This window comes from Danio rerio, chromosome 8, assembly GCF_049306965.1.
Source record: "Danio rerio strain Tuebingen ecotype United States chromosome 8, GRCz12tu, whole genome shotgun sequence".
NCBI lineage: Eukaryota > Metazoa > Chordata > Actinopteri > Cypriniformes > Danionidae > Danio > Danio rerio.
This window is the reverse complement of record NC_133183.1, coordinates 31549693-31572070: the sequence shown is the minus strand read 5'-3', so window position 1 is coordinate 31572070 and position 22378 is coordinate 31549693. Positions and strand designations below refer to the sequence as shown.

The window sequence follows — 22378 nt, the reverse complement described above, 5'->3', positions numbered from 1 at the left end:
GAAGATAGTAAAAGTAAGAAGAAAGTAAAGAAGTAAAAGAAAGTAAAATAATATATAAAAGAACAAAAAGAACGAGGAACAACAAGTCAAATAATAAAAGAACAACAAAAAGAAGAACAAAAAGAAGAGAAGAAAATAATGATGAAAATATGAAGATAAAGCAAAAGAAAAAGAAAAAGAGGAAAAAAGAAGAACAAAAAGGACAACAACAAAAAAAAGAGAAGAAAATGATAATGAAAAATATGATGAAGATGATGAAGAAAAAAAGAAAACAACAAGAACAACAACAAGAAAAAAGAGAAGAAAATGAAAATTAAAAATATGCTGAAGATGAAGTAAAAAAGAAGACAAAAGAAGAACCACAACAAGAAAAGAAGAAAAGAAAATGATGAAAATATGATGCTGAAGAAGATGAAGTAAAAGAAAAAAAAAAAGACCAAGAACAAAAAGAAGAACAACAAAAAAGAGAAGAAAATGATAATGAAAATATGATAATGAAGATGAAGTAAAAGAAAAAGAAAAAAGGAAGAACAAAATTGAACAACACGAAAAAAGAAAAGAAAATGATAATGACAATATGAAGAAGATGAAGTAAAAAAGAAAAAAGAACAACAAAAAAGAGAAGAAAATGTTGATGAAAAATATAATAAAGAAGATGAAGTAAAAGAAACAGAAGAAAAAAAGAACAAAAAAAAGAACAAAAAATAATAACAAAAAGATAATGATGATGATGAAGAAGAAGTAGTAGTGCTTATAGCTGTGTGTTCATCACACTTTTAGAATGTTTATCAGCAAGTCAGAATCAAGCATTCAACAGGCCCGTATAATGAGAAACAACATTTTGGGTTGATGCTCGGGGGGTAATTATTGAACGATTAAAACATTATTTGCTCAATCTACAGTGCTGATGCATGAATAGCCACACATTTGACTAACTCTGCCAGAGTAAGAGAGTATAAATCAGCTCTGCTGCACAGACACTCTTCCACTCATGTTATGTCGAATAGTGTTTATTCAGCAATTTGTGTTAATATCTTACATCTAATTAAAAGTTAGCCAACCAAGGGATACTAATTCCCCGTGGTAATATTTATATTAAGCAAATAATTGGAAAACACAATAAAGATGAAGCCTTCTCAGCTTTCCCTCCTCATGCCATCATCAGAACTCTGCAGTTCATCAAAGCGTTTCATTAAGTCTCACTTCATTTAGAAAACTGATAATGATACAAATTGGTGCTTTTGCATTGTGTTCATATTGAACACGATCGGCTCTGTATTAATATTTCTACACATTCAAGCACTGTGAGGGTGGATTCAGTTGAGATTTCTGCAGATATTCAGGCTGACCTCCAATTTGTCAAATATTATTATATTAGACAGCTGTCGTCATCTTTGAGTACTTAACACTGCTAGTACCCTTTGAAGGTTTAATGAACTTGCCCACAAATGTTAATCTTTTATTGCTCCCAATTAATCTCAGCACTTAATCCTCGCCCCTCCCCAAGAACTGTGGTTATACGTAAGGTGTCATTTGCATGGATGATTGCCATAAAAATGACCTGTGAGATTCCTGCAGTATTATAAAACACCGCCGCAGGGCTATTGAGCTACACACATCCGGTCTGCTCAGTGGAACACTTTGCACCTGATAGAAAAGCACCAAAAGCTGTTTTTAACTCATGTGGCGACATATTTCTGACTAAGAATGGGGAATAATGTACAGCTCGAATTTATGAATCAGCCTGTTTTTCATTTAATTTGCTTTCTTTGAAAAAAAAAAAGCTAATAGTGAGATTTCATGATTTGTCAATTCTGCTTTGAGATCAAACATTAAAGTTCTGGTAACAACAACAACAACAACAACAACAACAAAAACAAGACAAGAGATTTTTTTGATATTTCAAGATTTTAAGGCTGAACGGTATGAAATGCAATCAGTCTACAGAGACTTCCCATTGTGTCTCACACTAACATTTAATTATGTTAAAAAGCCAAAGCGACATTGTGTTTTTCTCCTCTAAGGGCTTATTATGCGGTCGTTGTCGCCATCTTGTGGATGGTGTTGTGTTTCCAAAATTATAAATATTTAAAATAGACACTGTCGTTATATATATATATATATATATATATAAAAACTGCATAGTTGCAACCTAAACAACTTCATTCTCTAATAAAAAAAGCCTCAAAAGTACATTATGTTGTCCAACAGCTGCAATATTTGTAAAGCGAGTTTTTTGATCTCCTGTCACTCTATGTGGGTGAAGTAATACAGGACTGTTATATATATATAGCTCCCCTGTTTATTTTTTCCCCTAATTTCTGTTTAGCAGAGAGAACATTTTTTTCAACACATTTCTAAACATAATAGTTTTGATAACTCATTGCTAATAACTGATTTATTTTATCTTTGCTATGATGACAGTAATTTCCTAGAGATGGGTTGCGGCTGGAAGAGCATCCTCTGCTGGATGAGCATCCTCTGCTGGATGTGCTGGATAAGGTGGCGGTTCATTCCTCTGTGGCGACCCCGCATTTATAAACGGACTAAGCCGACAAGAAAAGGAATGAATGAATGAATAACAGTAAATAATATTTTAATAGATACTAGGTAATTAGACAAGTTATTGTATAATGATGGTTTGTTCTGCAGACTATCAAAAAATATATAACGTAAAGGGGCTAATAATTTTGACCTTAAAATGGTTTTTAATAAATTTAAAACTGTTTTTATTTTAGCTGAAATAAAACAAGTAAGACTTTCTCCACAATAAAAATAATATCAGACAACACTGTGAAAATTTCATCGATCAGTTAAACATCATTTGGGAAATAAAATAAAAAAAATAAAATACTAAATAAAAGGGGGGCTAATAATTTAGCCTATAATTATATTAAGCTAATAATAAACTTCAACTGTATATAAAAAAATAATTAATTCTTAAGACATAATGTGACACTGAACACTGAAGAACTATTCTAAAATATCAGCTTAACACAGACATAAATTACAATTTAGAAATCTATGATTTGACCATAACATTACAGTTTTACCCTATTAATATTCAAAGAAATACAGCTTTAATAACCATCAGACAAACTTTCACAAATCTTACATATCCCAAACTTTTTAACTGCAGCGCATATATATATTATAAGACCTTTTGTAAAACCTGAGAAGATTCAAGATAGCATCTGATTACAGGCAAATCTGTGTAGTACCAGTTAGTCATCAATATTTTAGCTCTATTTTTCTGGAAAACAAAAAATTGGAATTTTTGGAAGCCTCCGCTGACGTTTATAAGTACACTAGTATGACATCAAAGCAAAATACCGTGCACTTAAAGCCCAAAAATGGGGTCAGCATTCACAAAACACTCTGACTGCAGTGTAGATCTGCTCTACATTGCAATATTTATAGATTTGGTTGTTTGAAGTTTAATCCCGCTCTGTAATTTTTAATACTAGAGGAACATTTAAAAAACAGCAATGTATTCTTGTTACTGCAAGATTCAATTAGCCTCAAGATTAGCAATCTATCCGCATATATGCTTTTTCACACTTTATAGGTGACCATCTGGCAGCATTCAAATGCTATGGCCGCCTAGCTGATCTCTTTGCTTTGCCCAGAAAAAACTGTCATCTGTGGCATGGAGTGACTGCGACTAGCCAGACCGCAGGCAAACTGGCATGGTTGGCAAAAATGAGAGTGCTGAAAGAAAAAAGAAAAAAAAAAAAGAAAAAATCTTGAGAAGCCTGTAGCTTGGCCCTTCTTCACCTTCACAGATGGATGCATCTCACAGCCATGTTGTAAACCGACACGTATGGAGCCGAATTTTACAATCTGTTACTAAACCATTTTAAACCGATTCAACAATATGCATGGATTTTCAAAACATACTTTCTTATGTGGGCACATTTAAATGCAGATTATGGCTGCAGTACTTTTTTTATTACTAGAAAGAACACATCGGATGGCTTTTTGTTGTAAAACTGAACATCAGTGATGTTTCTTTTTTTGGAGAAGCTTTACTGCATCTAGCAAATCAGTGGCACAGTCTTGCAAATCATTCAGAACAATGGCAATCAGCACAAACACGACCCAACTGAAGTGTTTTCTTCACTCACAAGATGATAAATGCTTTCTCTAAACATCTACAGCTGAATCTGAACCATTATGGTGCCAGCATACACAACGTAAAACAAAACTGAAGAATATTCAGTTTTCATGCTTACATTTGACTCTGCAGTACCTCTGCGGTATTAACTATGATATGGTTACCTTGAATTTAGTCCTAGTAGAGTGTGTTTACATGAGGTACAGTTTAATTGAAATATTGGCAAACTATAGAATTATTCATATTGTTGCATTATGAGAGTGCTTTTTTGTTACAAATGGTAATCAATGCATCAAAAAACATGGTTACTACATTTTTACTATGATAAAACCAAGGATTCACACAGAAAGCATTTTTTGTGTGAAATACATGAAATATAGACAGTGTATATTAGGCTTACAAGGTAACTACCTAGTAAAGCAGTGCAATAGTCTAACCGAGAGGTCAAGAAGCTTAAGTGTGCTTTTCTGTATTAGACAATGACAGCATATTGTACTGTATGTCTTAGTTTACCAACATTTTTAAGATTCTTAAATTGTTGCCTTTAAATGACAGGTTGCTATCAAATATCACCCCCCCTGCCTTGACTGTTGACAAGAACTTAAATGAATATCCATAAATGTTTGGCAGCGTTGTATGTTTTTGCACGAGTGGTTTTTAGTTTAATAAGCAAGATCTCAGTTGCCTCTAGTAATAGAAAGTTATTAGCCATCCAATTTTAATATCAGATATAATTGGTTAGTTTTGTGAATTTGCACAAATGATCAGTTTGTGAAGAGCTGAATATCGTTGGCATAACCAGTGCTCAATTTGAGCCAGATCTTGCCCGATCCTGTTCTGGAAAATGTCAGATATTCATGTTTTGTGTTCTGATATTTGTCAAGTATATGTGTGTGTGTGTGTGTGTGTGTGTGTGTGTGTGTGTGTGGGTGTGGGTGTGTGTGTGTGTGTGTGTGTGTGTGTGTGTGAGAGAGAGACAGAGAGAGAGAGAGAGAGAGAGAGAGAGAGAGAGAGAGAGAGAGAGAGAGAGAGAGAGAGAGAGAGAGAGAGAATGTGAATGAGTGCAAGCAAAGGCTGTGTGGACACATAACGGTAGTCACCATGCGCAAAGCAAAAGTCACACAAAAGTAGAAAAAAAGCAAAGTCATGTTTACCTATTGGCCCTCAATAAAGTTTTCCTTTTTATGTTCATAATCACTTTCACTGGTAGGTGATTGTTTCACACGCAGTAAACAGCAAAAATAAATAAATATAGTGGCCAACCTAAATAGATAATTTGTGTTTTCAAAATGGCAAAGAGGCATTTTCATATTTTATAAAACCACGAGTAAATCTGATAACGAGCCTGATCAAAAGAGATCTCAAGAAGATTAAACTGTGCGAATGGATCAGGATAGCAGGAGACAGAAGCTCAAGTCAGCCAGAAAACATAACAGACAGAAGAGGTAACTGTGTGCTCTTCTTGAAGATTAGACTGTGTGACGATTATTTGTTTTTCACTTGGCACATAATAGTAAAGTGAACTGAATAGTGATTGTTTATACCATTTATGTCAGTAGCTACATGTTTTCATTATCCATGACTGACCTATAAAGGTTTATGGCACAGAATAATTAAACACTGTTCAGAAATGTGATGCTATTTTTACGCGCTGAATGACGTCATGTTCTGGGGAAAAAATAAATAAATTGTGGTCGTTGGTCATGGAAAATTATTTCCTGTTTTTTTTTTTTTTTCAGGAATTACTCATTTACAAATTAAGCACTCAGCGTAATGTTGAAAACGAACTCCATATATTTATATTTAAATGATATTGCCTAGCATTTGCACATATAATGTAACTGAATCTTGTGGAACAACACATGACCATGACCTCAGTCATTTTTAGTGATGCAATCTTTACGTATATCACCCATACAAAAAAAAAAAAACAATATCAGCAACATTTTAGCTGATTGCGCACAATCACTATCTACTGGAGGTGTCAGTGTCAGTATGGTTAAAAAAAGCACTTTAGTATTTACAATAAATTACTATAGTATATTTTCTGGTGGGTGCCTGACAACTAAAATTAAATCTGTTACTTTTTTCTAGTTCTTTTTACCTTGCTCTTTTTTTGTTTACATTTATCATAATTATTATTTATTTGTTTAGGATATATGTTTTCAGATTTGGATTCCAATGCCTAAGTATTAAATTGTTTAAATGACTATAATTAAATGAAATATTCTTAAGAATCAAATATTATTTGTTTTTTAGAAGAGTGTAATTGCATTCAGGTGTTTTTGGAATGGGTGCCATAAAATGGTCTTGTAACAAAATGCATAAAATAACAATAATATAATTTATCATAATTTATTTTGAATAGTGGTGGGCTGTTATCGGTTTTAACGTGCTGCGTAAACGCGAGACCCTTATCGGGTAAGAAAAAAAATAACGCCATTAATCTATTCTCGAAGATGGGTTGGGAGCTGGGTCTATTCTACACAAGCTATGATGACTTTAGCATGGATGTATCAAATCAGCAGGATGCCCTTCTTGATCTTTCACTTACTTTAAAGACACTACTGAATATGTTTACATGGACATCAGTAATCTAGTTATTTGCCTTAATAGACATTAAGGTGTTTTCGTGAAGTGCTTTCATGTAAGAGTTTCCTGTAATTTTGGGTGACTTTAGCTGCAGTTCACTGAACATTTCATTTATGCCCTTGACAAACTGGGGTATTAGACGCAAATAAGGAGTACGCCAAATGAAAAGAAAAATCTTCTGCATTCCACGATGTGTGTGTGAGTGTGTGTGCGCGCGGTCCTTTACTGACAGTCGTGTATGTGGATCTTGTCTGAAAATATGGCGAAAAGTCTCACATGATGGTAATAGTTTGATTGCGGTGTTCACTTCAATAATGCCACTAATATATGCATACTCCACGTCTTAATTGAATTTCTGTTTAGTTCAGGTTTTACTTTAATCGGATTAAGGTCATCTCTGTTTGGAGCTTATGTAGGCCTACAGATCAAAATTCAAGTTTAACTGAATAAACAGTTAGTAAACACAAGTACATCTTATTGAACATCATTTAATTTTTATCACTAATTATCATAGTAGAGCACTTTCTCAAGCAGTTTGTGATGCTTTTTGAAAACAGGAGATGAGCCCCTGGTCTAATGCGTCACCAGGCAGGAATCCGGTCTCAAAAACTTACATTTAGCCATTATTTGGGAAGCACACGGATTCTAAATGTCTTTGGCAGAATTCAAACGAGCCACTTTAAACCAGATTAATTCCAAGATTACAGTGAGACTAATCTAGATTAAAAAAAAAAATCTATGCCCACCTAGAATTTTGGTGCAATATATCGTAATAATTATAAACAAATAATAGATTTATTAAAATTAGATAAATTAAACTAAATTGAAATAATTATCCTGAATGAGTCAAACATATTTTTTGGTAAACCCTAATTCAAGGTTTTGATAAGTCGGCCATGATGCAAAAGCTTTGCATAAAAGCATTGGATATCAAATAAGTACAATGCCTATATCTGAATTTCTCTGGGACCAGGCTGGTGAATGAAATGAGCAAAAGTATAGATTTTGTGTTCACTGGTTAATAGCTATGTGGTGTAAGTGAGAGTTGTCGATAAGTTGATGCTGCTCTGATTTAATTAACACTGGGTTAGAATCAGTAAATCGATAAAAACAGACTGATGAACTAACACTGAAGTATCTGTCTGGCTTCAAATTCTCCCAACGAAAAAAGAATATGAGACGAAACAAACCATCCTGCCTTTAAATCTATTAGATAATGAAACTCCTCTGAAGACAAAACTGCGTAATTGTGAACTCACCACCCAGCTGGTCTCATAAATCTTTCAGCTCTTCCTGACTGAACTGTGTATTTTAAACACAACAGACCCCTGGGTGTGGAGTTTAGGCTGTAATTATTTCTGTAATGACCCTGCCATCGTCTACACATTAAAAGATAATGCATTTAAATTTATGGAAATCCTAATTAGGTGCATAGAGCTAGAATCAAGCGATCTAAGCACAAGCTCATTAATGATAATCTAATGCAAAGAAAAATAAACAAACTGAGATCTTGAAAAAATAAACACTAAATGCTCTCATTTTCCCTAGTAGCATGCCGCCCTTAAATCGCCTACATGGCTAAATGACGGAGGAGACGAGGATCGTTACAAGCATAATTTACTCTGTCACTGCTGGTCATGACTGAATTTGATTAACAACATTAGAAATCGCAGAGTTTATCATGTTGTTGCAAAACACAGTTAACTGTCTGACTACCAGGCACCAGTAAATCTGATTAGTCCAAAAACTGCACTTGATAAATGACTTGGTCACATGGAATGGATTTGTAAGTACCAATTTCGACCACAAATTTGGATAAAATGCACTACGCAGCTTTAGGGACATGCACAGACATTTCGAGGGGCAGAAGCTCGAAAGTTGAAAATAAAAAAAAACACTTCTCATATTTATATAAACATTTTTCATAAATTAAATGTTAAACATATTAAAAGATTATATATTATATTTCCTTATTAAATGATTAGTCAGAATTACCAACACAATCTCAATATCATGGCAGTTTATCACTTTTTGACTTAGCTAACTTGTATGAATTCGTGTGATCTTATTCTTACAATTTAGTTTGCTCAATTAGTGGTGGGGTTGGGTTGGGTGCCATGCTGCTTTGTTAAAAATTGAACATTTTTATATGACTGAACTCTCATGAATTTGTAGTATTAGCCACTAAACTGACAAAACAAAGTAGTTAAGTTTCCTCGTGAGATCAGGCTGGAATTATTCACCATTACATTGTTTCAATCACCTAAGCAATTTGTTCATTTTAATACACAAATTAAGATATTTTAGTTGAAATCCGAGAGCTCTCACATCCTTCATAGACGGCAATGGTCACAAGATATTCAAAATCCAGAAAAGGAACCAAAACAATGAAAATATTTCATTTGACGTGAATAAACAAACATCATACGACACTTCTTTAACAATTATGTATGCCAAAAAATGCTGTAACAATTGCTTTAATTGCTTTTGTCTCCTGTGTCATATCTGGGCGCACATTTACTAGAGCAATATGACCTTAGCATGCTGTGCTATTGTCCTGTGGTAAACACTGTGGTACCTACAAAGTCATATTTAAACAAAATTGGGGCACAAAAGTGTTAATGAAGTTTAATGGATTATGATTACAGTTGAACCACTGAAGTCACATGGAATGTTTTGACATTTTTTTAAGATTTCCAATGTAAAATATTATTATCAAAGGATTATAAGGATTATTATTATTATTATAACAGCTTTTAATAAAAATGTTCATTAAATGTTCATCACTGGGAAACATCCATACACACTCATTTACACACATACACTACAGTCCATTTTAGCATAACCAATTCACCTGTACCATATGTCTTTGGACTTGTGGGGGAAACCGGAGCACCAAGAGGAAACCCAAGTGAACATGGAGAGAACATGCAAACTCCACACAGAAATGCCAACTGACCCAGCCGAGGCTCGGCCTGACATGCCCATACATATAGTTGAAGTCATAATTATTACCATTCTTCAATTTTTTTTTCTTCTTTTTTAAAATATTTTCCAAATGATGTTTAACAGAGCAAGGAAATTTTCACAGTATGTTTAATAATATGTTTTTCTGGAGAAAGTCTTATTTGTTTTATTTCGGCTAGAATCAAAGCAGTTTTTAATTTTTTAAACACCCTTTTAGGGACAAAATTAATACCCCCTTTAAGGTATATTTTTTCTCGATAATCTACAGAACAAACCACTGTAATACAATAAATTGCCTAATTACCCTAACCTGCCTAGTTACCCTGATTAACCTAGTTAAGTCTTTAAATGTCACTTTAAGCTGTATAGAAGTGTCTTGAAAAATATCTAGTAAAATATTATTTACTGACATCATGGCAAAGATAAAATAAATCCATTATTAGAAATGAGTTATTAAAACTATTATATTTAGAAATGTGTTGAAAAATGTGTTGTTGCTTTCTGTTAAACAAAAAATTGGGGAAAAATAAATGATCAAATAATTCAGGGGGGCTAATAATTCTGACTTCATCTGTACATCTCTACATACATTACAATTCTATTTCATATATAGGTTACATATTTTATGTCATTCATAAGAATGTCCTGTTGTTGGGGGAAAATCTGCCATCATTTGAGCATGGTTCAAATGTCAAAAGCATTTTTTGTTATGCTTGACAAGTCTTATCTCTGTTTACAAATCTGCCTGTTAGATGAAATACTTAAAAAAAAATGTGGATTTCTAAATGCTAACAACAGAAGGCCATGACATAGAAAAAAGAAACGCTGCATGCAGCCACACTGATTTGAAATGTTTCACAATGCTTAAAGAATACACTTCAAAATAACACACATATTAAAATGAAAAAGCACCCATTTTTTTCTATTCCTGTGCACTGAGGCAGGAAGGATTCAATAAATGAATCACTGATGGAGAGATGAATGATGTCATTCTCACTGGAATGATATATAATTTGTGCCACAGGAAATTAAAACAGGGACTTTGTATGTCCCCAGGAGACCTACTCACACACATGTACATACACACGCACGCATGCACGCACGCACGCACGCACGCACGCACGCACGCACGCACACACACACACACACACACACACACACACACACACACACAAACGATTGAGTATCTAAATGTAGACTTTGCACAGTCTTCTTTTTTATAACACACAGCTATATTTAAATAAACTGTTAAACTAACATTTATGCTTTTATATTACACTATTTATATACCTAGGCACCAGTATAATGATTAGACCAAAAACTGCTTGATTATTGAATTGGTGACATAGGATGGATTTTAAAGTAACATTTGTGACCACATTTTTTTAATGTAATTTATCATTCAACAAATATAATCAACTCTTTTCAAAAATAAATTTTTAATCCCTTAGCAATCATACCACACTGTAATGGTGTAAAGTTAACTATGAAACACCACAAGCCTGACTTGAGCAGGACATACACAGGTGTTGTTTTTACACAGTTTATGAAATGTTGTAATCAATCAGGCCAATATAACTAATTTAATGATAGTTTGTGGCACAAATGCCTACAATATCACTCATCAAATTTAAGAAAAGAGGCCAAAAAATGTCCCTGAACAAAAAATGTAAATCCTCAATCATCACAGTTAAAGTAAAAACTAAAATAAATCAATGAAAAGTGTGCTCCTTGGTGTGAAGCAATCATGCTAACCACTTAGTCACTCTGCCACCTTTGGTCCTACTTTAAGTGTCCTTAACTACAATGTACTTGCTTCAAAATATAAATACAAAGCGCTTAATGTGTTCATCGTGTATAGCAGAACACATCTGGTGCTCTTGAGGTGAGATGTGGGTAGGGTTAGGGACAGATTTGGTGTTATGGGTAGGTTTAAGGGGGATTTAAGGTGTAATTGAGGGTCAACAATGCAATTATAAATTTAATAACAGATTTAATAAAATGCAGGTATTTAATTAGACAAATAATAATTTAAAAACACACATTTACACAATAAGTACATTGTAACAAATTACTAACTTCAATTTTTCAGTAACCTATTGTGTTTATTAACATCTACACCTACAACTACACCCACCTAAATCGTCTCCTAGCATTTTTTTTATTTCAGTAGCCACAGCCATTCTCTCCCCAACTTACTTGTGGCATAAATGTCTCTCAACCTATTTGAGGTGTAAGTCTATTAAGGTGTAATCTTCTTGGAGGTCTCTAGGCTGCAGCAATATTTACTTTTTATACTCGGCTTTACTGTCAACATGCACATGGATATCACCTTTGATTAAATACTCAGTCCTAATTATTTATGGCTGGCCAGTTAAAACTATTCAAGTGCAATATTCTAATTGGTCACAGGTCTACACACACTTGAAGTCAGAATTATTTTCGCTCCTGTAAAATTTTTTTCTTTTTAAAAAATTTCCCTAATTATGTTTAACAGAGCAAGGAATTTTTTTCACAGTATTTCCTATAATGTTTTTTCACCTGGTGAAAGTCTTATTTGTTGTATTTCAGCAAGAATATATATATATATACATATATATATATATATATATATATATATATATATATATATATATATATATATATATTTATATAAAACATTTTAAGGTCAATATTAGTAGACCTTTAGAACTGTGACTCAATGCAAGCCAACACATATCAGTGATTCAGCATGTACATTTAATAAAGTTGTAGAGGTTTAAATAGTTAACCTTACTATTTTTTTGTTGGAGTGCATTAAGAGTACATATATTTCTGTCGTGTTTCGTCTGGTGCAAACAGCCAAATTGCTTATCACTGCGAATCTCGTCACGTAGTGTATTGTTAGGACACGGGGTTATAATGTAACCTGCTCACCTAATGTTTACGTTAGTAATATTTATATTATTTTCTAATTAATAGCCCCCTCATGTGAAACTCTGAATCTGTGTCTCATTTTAAAGGCTATTACTGTCCACCGGAGGTCGCATTTCGGTCACGGATGCACACTTTGAGAGCCTTCATGAATGAATGAAATACGCAGTTTTCCACAAAGGCAACCCATGGTGCTGAAATATAAATAGATAAATAGGCGGGTTTAAAGACCAAAACAAAGAATATCTGACTTTCAGATGAACAAGAATGTTCACTTGGCATGTTTCTTAAATATTTGCAAACATATAATGATATTTCTATGCTTTAGAAGGGTCAAAAACTTAAATACAGCCCTTTAAGCAATATTTTTGTTTTCAATTCTCTACAGAACTAATCATTGTTATACATTGATTTTCCTAATTACTCAAGCTTGTCAAATTTGCCTAATTAACCTAGTAAAGCCTGTAAATTACAACTGAATAAAAAATTAAAATTAAACTGAATACTAGTATTTTGAAATATATTAAATAATATCTAGTAAAATATTATGTACTGTCATCAAGGCAAAGATAAAAGAAATCCGTAATTAGAAACGAGTTATTAAAATTATGATGTTTAAATTTGTGTTGAAAAAAAATCATTAAACACAGAAATTGAAGAAAAAAAAATGTACAGGGTTTAATAATTCACGAGGGCCAATAAATCTAACTTCAACTGTAGATCAGTTTCAAAAGTGAAAATGTAATGACAGTTTGATCTTAAAAATTTGTAGACCTTTTACATTCACACATTTCAAAAGTAGTATAACAGGGGCACTTCAATACCGTATCTATCCAAATATAATCCTTGCTCGCACAAAATTATGTCAGTTATGCTTAAACTCCACAACATATTTGGAGATGCGTTCGAACATTCTAACTTGTTTGTTGTTTTGTTATTGTGTGGATGATTACAGTGTTTGATGCAAGCTATAAGACTGACACTCTGGATGAATGTGTGCACTCACTGAATGGAGTTCTCGATGCGGGAGATAGTGAGGAAAGCAGCCAGATTCGCCGTGTAGGAGGAGATGACTATTAGAGCAAAGAGCCACCAAACCCCCATCATCATCCTGGTAGCCAGAGTTGTATAGGGCACTTCGCCACCTGTAGAAGCAACAAGAGAAAAGAGCAAACAGAAAAGCTTGATAAGTGTGCTGGCTTAAAAAAACAAAAAACAAAAAAAAAACACGCACACAGGAAGCACTTTAAGTTGACTTTATCTAATCAAGAAAGATAAATCTGGCAGCACTAATCCATCATAGGTGGTCATATTATAGATTACAAAGAGTCAGTTTATAAGGGAAAAAACCTTTGTTATCAAGATGGTTTTGCATTTTATTGGTATTGATCTTAATTTTGCTGACTTTATTGCAACCAAAAATGCTGGCACTCTGGTTCAAAACCCCAAACATACTGACATGAAATAATGACATGGTTAAAATAAAAGAAATAAAACAACAACAACATAAAAAGGTATTTTATTCATTTATTTATTTATTTATTTTTCCTTACATAAATCTATTTTGTTAGTATATGTGTCATATGTGTCAAATAATTTTTGTCAGATATTGTAAGATATTTGTTAAGATGTGCATGTGATGATATTAATACAATATAATAATGGGTGACAAGGTGGCTTAGTGGATTGCATTGTTGCCTCACAGCAAGAAAGTCGCAGGTTCAAGTCCTGGCTGTTGGCATTTTCTGTGTAGAGTTTCCAATGTTTGTGTGGGTTTTCCTCTGGGTGATCTGGTTTCCCCCACAGTTCAAAGACATGGGCTAAAGGTGAATTGAATAAACCTAATTGGCCATGTGTGTGGGAATGCTACAGTTTATGGGTGCTTCCCACTATTGGATTGCAGCTGGAGGGGCATCTGTTATGTAAAACATATGTTAAACTTATACATTTTCAAGTTTAACTTTAAACAAAATGTTTATAATTAAATGCAATTACCAAAAAACTAAATTGTTAAAGTTCACTTTAAAATTTACGTTTACTTTAAATTAAAACTTTAAGAAACTAATCTAAAACAGAACATATAAAAATACGAATAATTTTTATTATTTGTCTTTAATATTATTTTTTATTAAAAATTTGTAGTTTAAACTCGTAAGAACTACTGTGAAAAACGGATTATTTGTTAATATTATTGTAGAAGATTACTTTTAAACACTGTGACACTGTAAAAATATCTGTTAACATACGTTTCTATATTGCCTGTAAAAAAAAAAAAAACAATACATTGTCCAGGTTTAAAACAACTTAATTATTTTTCTGTTATTTTTATATGATTTCTTAGATTGTACTTTGTATTAATCATATTAAGATGTCATCTCATTTATGAGAATATCATGACCTGCTTTGGTGTCACTTTACCTCCCATGATCTACAAAGCAAACCATGTTTTTATATTCATATATGTATAAACGAGCAAAATCTTCAGTAGTGCAGCTCCTCTGACAGATTAGAAACAAATAAAAGAATCCGACACGCAAAAACTGAGACTTTAAGTGATGCGAAAAAAAAGAACGAAAAAAACTCACTTTGAAACAGACAAAAAAGACCATCAATTGTAATGTCAAATCTACATTTCCCCAGTCGCCGTAGTCAGAACAAAAACACAACTGTTTATTCTGCGTTTCAGATCCTCGCTAATTCAACAGCCACAGATGACACCGCAATAATGATGGATCTGCGCCATCCAAAGCTCAGAGCTACACTGAAAAACCATTAAAAATTAGTCCCATCTATTCTCGTGGCTTCCCGTATATCTTTCCAGCCTCGTGTGGAAAGTGCCAGGCATTGCAGCACTCAATAAGCTTTCTGACAACTGTGTTTCTGTAGGGCGTCCGCCGAGATGAGCTGTCTTATTAAAGAAAGTTTTTTAGATGACTCGCATACATCCGTCCCGCAGGCTGTGTACTCGATGCGCTACACAAACTTTGTGCAGTTTTAATTTCACAAAGCACATGATAGCTGAAGTTGGCCCACACTTTTCTTAAAATTTATATATATAAATATATATATTTTTTTCCCATTGCATTATGAGATTTTAAGGTTAGGGCGTATCCTATTTAAATGGCAGTGCTTCCTTCATCTGCTATGTAAACCTCAGAGATTTTGGGCTTCAGTTTAAGCAAATATCAAAGAAGACTCGCCAAGCTCCTTCAGCTGACTGTGGTGGTACAGTAATTGCACCCACTGTTATTTATTTGCTCGAGTCCTCTGTTGTTTTAGTAAGTTGTTTGCTAAAGGAATTATGGAAATGATGAGACTAAAACACAAAGACACACACATATGAAATAATTATATATATATATTGTTTATTTATTTCACAAAAAAAGAAAAGTGAACATTAACCAACATTCCCCAATAACTTAAATGTATTTTTCATTAGTGGTCCCTTTTGCCAGATGTTAAAGGCCTATACCAATAAAAATACAAACTATGAAGAAAATCTATACACTATATAAACAAACTATAAGCATCGGCTGGGTCAGTTGGCATTTCTGTGTAGAGTTTGCATGTTCTCCTCGTGTTTGTGTGGGTTTCCTCTAGTTGTTCCGGTTTCTCACAAGTCCAAAAAAACTTGTGGTATAGGTGAATTGGTAAGCTAAATTGTTCGTAGGTGTGTGTGAATGAGGGTGTATGGATGTTTTCCCAGTGTTGCTGTGTAATCCATATGCTAGATAAGTTGGCAGTTCATTACACTGTTGAGACCTTAAATTAATAAAGAGACTAAGTCGAAAAGAAACTGAATTAATGAATGAGTCCAACATCCAGCTGTTCAAGAAAGCATACAATCTGACTTGAAGTCATCTTTCCTTACTGTAATGTTTTTAAATAAATAAAAAAAAAGACAAATATCTTTTATTCTACATAAAAAACAATAAAAAGGTGTGAAGCACCAAAAGTGGCCCATCTTATAATTATTTGAATAATTTGGCCATAAATTTACTAGAGGCTGTTTATTAGAGTATATATATATATATATATATATATATATATATATATATATATATATATATATATATATATATATATATATATATATATATATATATATATATATATATATATATATATTATAATTATGTGCTGGCCAGTTTGTTATTTGCCTTGTAAATAACAAAAGGCTAGTTTTTAATTAAAATTTTTTACAGATTTGTATTTTAAAAATAAAAATGTATTCATTTTTCTTTATTTTAAATCTTTTTTTTTTTTAAATGGTTCATTAAAAAGTAATCCAACAAGCTAACCCATCTAAAATTTTACTTAAAATATCACTGAAAGGCAATATTTATATCTCATAATTAAACAGAAAATTGAGGCAAATAATTGCAAAAAGGTCTTTTAGAGTAAAAAAAAAGGTACCCCTTTCACAAGCTTGCCTAAGGGCTTTTAATTAGTTCATTATGCATCAAATCTTCATTTGTTAGGCCATTTAAGAAATGTATGGACACCATAAACAAGGTAAAAGGACACAAAAAGTAAGTAAATTAAATAATAAATACATGTGACTGAGTACATTTACATGGACACCAATAATCCTAAAACAAAACTCTACTTTAGAGTCTACCATGTACAGTAAACAGCAATATGTGGTTAATTGAATCTGACATGTGGAGTATGCCAATTTTAGACACATCATTGAAGTGCACTACAGACATGTAAACACCACAATAAAACTATTACTATTGAATTAAAAGTCATGACTTTTCACCACATTATGGACAGGACAGTCCATACACACACAGCTGTTTGAAACAATTTTTTGCACCTACCTAATCAGTAAAGGTTTTTTTTTTCCATTCGGTGTGCAGGTATCAAATTCCATTAAAACAGTCATGAGAGCATGAACAAAATGTTCCTAATTGAAAGTGAAAGTGCCAAACTGCAGTTAAAGTCGAAAAATTAAAAATGAAACTCTAGAAATTACATGAAACTCCAGAGGAAACATTGGATAATGTCATGATGTAATGACATTAATCAAACTAGGAACATTCAAAAATAAACTCCGTAATCCTTTTATTGTCTTATTCAGATTGAGGCAAATAGTTTGTTTACTGATGTCCATGTAAACGTAGTCACTGATAGTTTGTGGCACAAGACAGTTCAGAGTTAAAAAAACAATCATCATATTTTACCTTTTACATTTAATAAAGGTTAAGCACCCATCAGGCAACAACAACAACAACAACAACAAAAAGACAATTAAACTTTAGGTTGCTCAGTCTGTAAATAAAACAAGGCTGAAATTTTGACTGATTATCCTCCTACCCAAGCACATCTGTGAAATGAAAAATAATCACACGAACAAAACCAACATCTGTAAGAGTTCTCGGTGAGAACATTTGTTGAGAATTGAGGCAGTCGACTAAAAAGCTCATTTCCATATTCAGCGGTGCTTCAAAAAGAAGATGATAGTTTTGTACCAAAGGAAAGTGGATGATAATGCAATAAAATACAAATTGTAGCAAAGACAGGAGGCATTACAAAGGATCATAACCTACAGTACTTCTGATATCCCGAAGCGAATGTGTCACAACAAGAAGCAGGATAAATGAAGAAAACGCTTTTCTCTAAAAACAGTTTATGAAAATACATTATTATTATTTGTATTTTTGCTCAGAATACAGCGCAGCATCTCTGGCCTGAAGCCTGCGAGAGCAAATGAATGTGCAAAATAATGAGTCTGAGACTTTATAAACGTAAATTAGACTCAACGCATCCAGAGGAGGCCAGCTACATGTGAAGTTTGCAGTCGGTGGTTAGGGAAACATTACTGTAATAATATGTCACATAAAATAGTTATAAAAAGTCCAATCTCACACTTGTATGGATACATGAGCAACGCTAAGCTGCAGAAAGGGAAATGAAAAAGTTTTAAAATAAACCGCTGTTAGAGATTAATCATAACATTTTATGCTAAAATAATTCTGCAGGCTGGAAACGTTGACTGCAACCAATGTCTTGAAAGATTACGTGTTGGTGTGTGAACATAAAAGCCTCGAAATGTGTCTTTGAGTACAATGCAGCACAGAAGAGGTTGAGTATATGTCTGTAATGCATTTTTTAAGGGTACGTTTACAAGACAATAAATTAAAAAGGAAATGTTTTTCCTATGTGCTTTTAAAGTGGTTTGTGTACAGACGATGGCGTAGTCAAAGTAATCCTTATTTACATCTGCGAAAACAAAACAACAAAAATGCTGTGTTGTGTATTCAAGGTCAGCAGTTCACGAGGTAAAAAAAACAGTGCTGGGAACTGTACATTACTTGGTGTCTGCTGTTGATTACAAACATTTGTAGGCAGTAACAATCTACATTATTTATTGCAGGTACTAAATTCTAACTGGTGGCATAGTGGTGCAGTGGTAAGCACTGTCACCTCAAGACAAGAAGGTCACTGGTTTGAGGCCCGGCTTGATCAATTGGCAATTCTGTGTGTAGTTTGCACGGTCTCCAAGTGTTCGCGTCCAAAGACATGTGCTATAGATGAATTGGGTAAGCTAAATTGTCCGTAGTGTATGTGTGTATGTCTTGGTCCTCCAGATTGGGGGCTGTGCATTGGGCTAACGACCCTCCTTGTAAAAGTTAGATGTTTCGAAACACCAATATGGTGTGGCTAAATATCAACGTTGATGTAAAATGGCCCTGGGAGTCAGTAAGTAATGCATTCTAACTACGTTTGGATTACTTTCAGATCACTTTTGGTTGGTTGGTTGATTGATTGACTGATCGTTCATTAATTCAAATGGTCCCTAAATTCTAAACCATGGACTGAAAAAGAATGTTCTGTGCCATTTCTTTTTATGAATATTCAAAGCAAGACAATATAGACTTTTTATTAGGATAAAAATAATTCAACACCAATACATTGGAATACTTTACTGCATGAGTAAAGTATTCCATGTATGTAAGCATGTATGAATAATTTGCATTCAGGAGATCCATACATTTTTTTTTTTTTATGTATTATGATCAAATCTGATTACATAATTCAGAATAACTGTACTCATGTACCATTATAGCAAAAAAAAAACTCTCATTTGTTTTCGCACCTGTGTGTGTTAAAAGATAAAACACATACAGTCATACAGTCACATACAGTGGAGACAATAACCATATTAGTTTTTTTTAATGCATTTTTATGCTTAATTTCAAACAACTGGCCCTCAAAACACTGTTGTTGTGAAAATAAGTCTGTTTTAGTTGAAAAGGATGTTGAACAGAGGCCATATTCTCTGTCCACACATCCAATACAAACCTAAAACTGCCCCTTTGCTGTTTTAAGCATGCATCTGCAAATCAAAACGGTCAATTTCACATTGGCTCTCTTATCATTAAAAACAAAACTGTTTTACAAATTTGAATAAACCAAACACCAGAAACAAGCAATGTGACTAGAATGATCCTATGGCATTATAGGATTATCATAGACTGCTGCTGAAAGTTCACGAACAACAGCTGTTTGATTCCTGACTTCTGAACTCATATTATGTAAAGCTGTTGCAGAATAAACTTGTCACATCAATGACTCATTTATCAGTGTGTTTTCAGGTCAGTCATCAGCAGTGTGTAATGGTGTCACACCATCTACACCATAAATAAATAGATAAGTAAATAAATAATTCTTACCACATTCCTACACCGACATGATTTAGGTTTCTAAGTTAAGTTTGACTGCAAAGCTTCTCTTCAGGTGACAGTTTTCTATGAATCAGTTGCCATAAATCAGTGTTTCTCAACCACATTCCTGGAGGACCAACAACACTACATGTTTTGGATGTCTCCCTTGTCTGTCAACCAATTACGGGTCTTTTATGGCCCGTTTCCACTGAGTGGTACGGTACGGTTCAGTTTGGTTTGGTTTCGGTACCAAACCGTACCGTACCACTTTTTCGGCACCCTTTCGAAAGGGTCCCAAACGGGAGAAAGAGTACCAAAAGGTGGAGCTACACGTGCAGCTGAACGCTGATTGCTTACAGAGATACGACACAAGCTCCTGAAGCTACACAGAACGTAAACAAAGGAACCGCCATGTTTTTTTTAAATACAAAGCCGAGACATTACGTGGAAATACTATATGCATAATAACCAGCCATGGATAAACCGAGCTCAAACAAAACTTTCTGTCGTTTCTGTGAACAGACACAAAGCCAAGAAGAAAAATCTGCCGTGTCCTGTTGTTGTTTTACGAGCCCGTCTAAAAGTGCGAGCGGAATTCGCTTTCTTCCGGGAGCTCGCGATCGCTTCTATATTTGATATAACGAACTTCTTGAGCTGTTGATAAAAACGGAGTGTGATTATTGAAGTGTCTCCGTCATCTGATCCATTCAGGAAAAAAAGGACAAGCGCGAAAGAGAAGCGAGAGTGAAACGCAGCAAAAAAGAGAAGCCGTCAAAACACAGGAGCAAAATTGTTTTAGCAACCTGTATCATGAACAAACTGCCAGGTTTATCTTCGTATTTTGGATTATTATGAACTGGGAATGACAAAATGACTCTCTAACAGAGCTTACATGTGCTGGTGAAGATTACAGACACAGATGAGAGGTTTGCGCTGACTGTGGGCTATATTGCGTGTGTTTTTGAACTCAAATAAGTACTAAATGTTTGCTGTTTGTATTTTTTCTGTAATGAATAATATATCGGAGACTTTAAGGGGCTGTATGTGTTCATATATGTTGCATTTATGTATTTATTTTATATAATTACAGACGTTACAGTAGGCTATTTCGCACTGTCATTGATCTGCAGTTATAATTAACTACTGTTCATAGAAAAGTTAGTAATAAACATTTATACACAAGTATTTATGTGTATAAAGCATCTGTTTTGTGAGAAGTGCTGCTCATTATGATATGTGAACGACCCGTACAGCTTTACTGTAGACATTTATTCGAGCGAACATGACGTTGACTTAAACTTTGTCATACACCACGCCCACCAAAAGGGTACCCTTTATGGTGGAAACGCAAGCCTGATAAAGGTGACCCGTACCGTACCGTACTGTACCAGTCAATGGAAACAAGGCATCAGTCTCTGCCAATGAACTGATGATTTGAATCTGTTTGCCTTGCCTTGTCTTTCAATTGCTGACCTTTGCCTTGTTTCATTGTTTATCCTGCATGCTGCCTGTAATTCCTGTTTATGACTACGCCTTTTGGATGATCTGCATATACACATTTGCTCCTGTGTTGTCTGTTGCCTGTCTGACCATTTTTGTTAAACGAACCTGCATTTGGATCCAGACTACGTTGTCAGCGTCTCCTTCACATTACATATTTATATATGATTCCAAAAGCGTAAACAACTAATTAACTAAAAGGTAGTTAATTTAAATACTTTTAGGTAACTCCATTTAATTTTCTTCTATTAGACTGCCACAAGTCAAGCCATGTCATAATAGAAAACAAATATTACTGCACATTTGTTTTTTGTTCAATCCAATTATCAATACATTTCATTAAGGAAGCAGGGGGTTTGTGAGTTGCTAATGAACTAATTAAAACTTGTAAAATTGAGTTTGATTTAGTTCAAAATTAAGAGAAAATGTTACAGTATCAAAATGGATGACTAAAAAAATTCTAAAATATTAGGTGTTACTTCGAATATATATCTCAGAGCAAAGATGTTTGGCTTAAAGAATCCCAGCCTTAGGCCATGTTGATGAAATATGTTGCCTCTCATCTAAGCTCAGTCTTGCACTGGTAATGATCTGCAATGAAATGTGACCGGCAGCT

At 33.7% G+C, this 22378-nt stretch overlaps 1 protein-coding gene across 14 annotated transcripts in view; it reads right to left on the bottom strand.

The window, feature by feature from the left end:
• The window catches only part of grid2 (glutamate receptor, ionotropic, delta 2), a 704448-nt gene that overhangs the window by 99628 nt on the left and 582442 nt on the right, over positions 1-22378 (bottom strand). For all 14 annotated transcript variants that reach the window (XR_002459338.2, XM_073909344.1, XM_073909341.1 and 11 more), the window contains 1 exon segment: positions 13596-13734. Coding sequence is in view for 13 of the 14 variants with exons in the window: in XM_073909344.1 (XP_073765445.1) it covers positions 13596-13734 (139 nt within the window). In the remaining variant the exon portion in view is untranslated.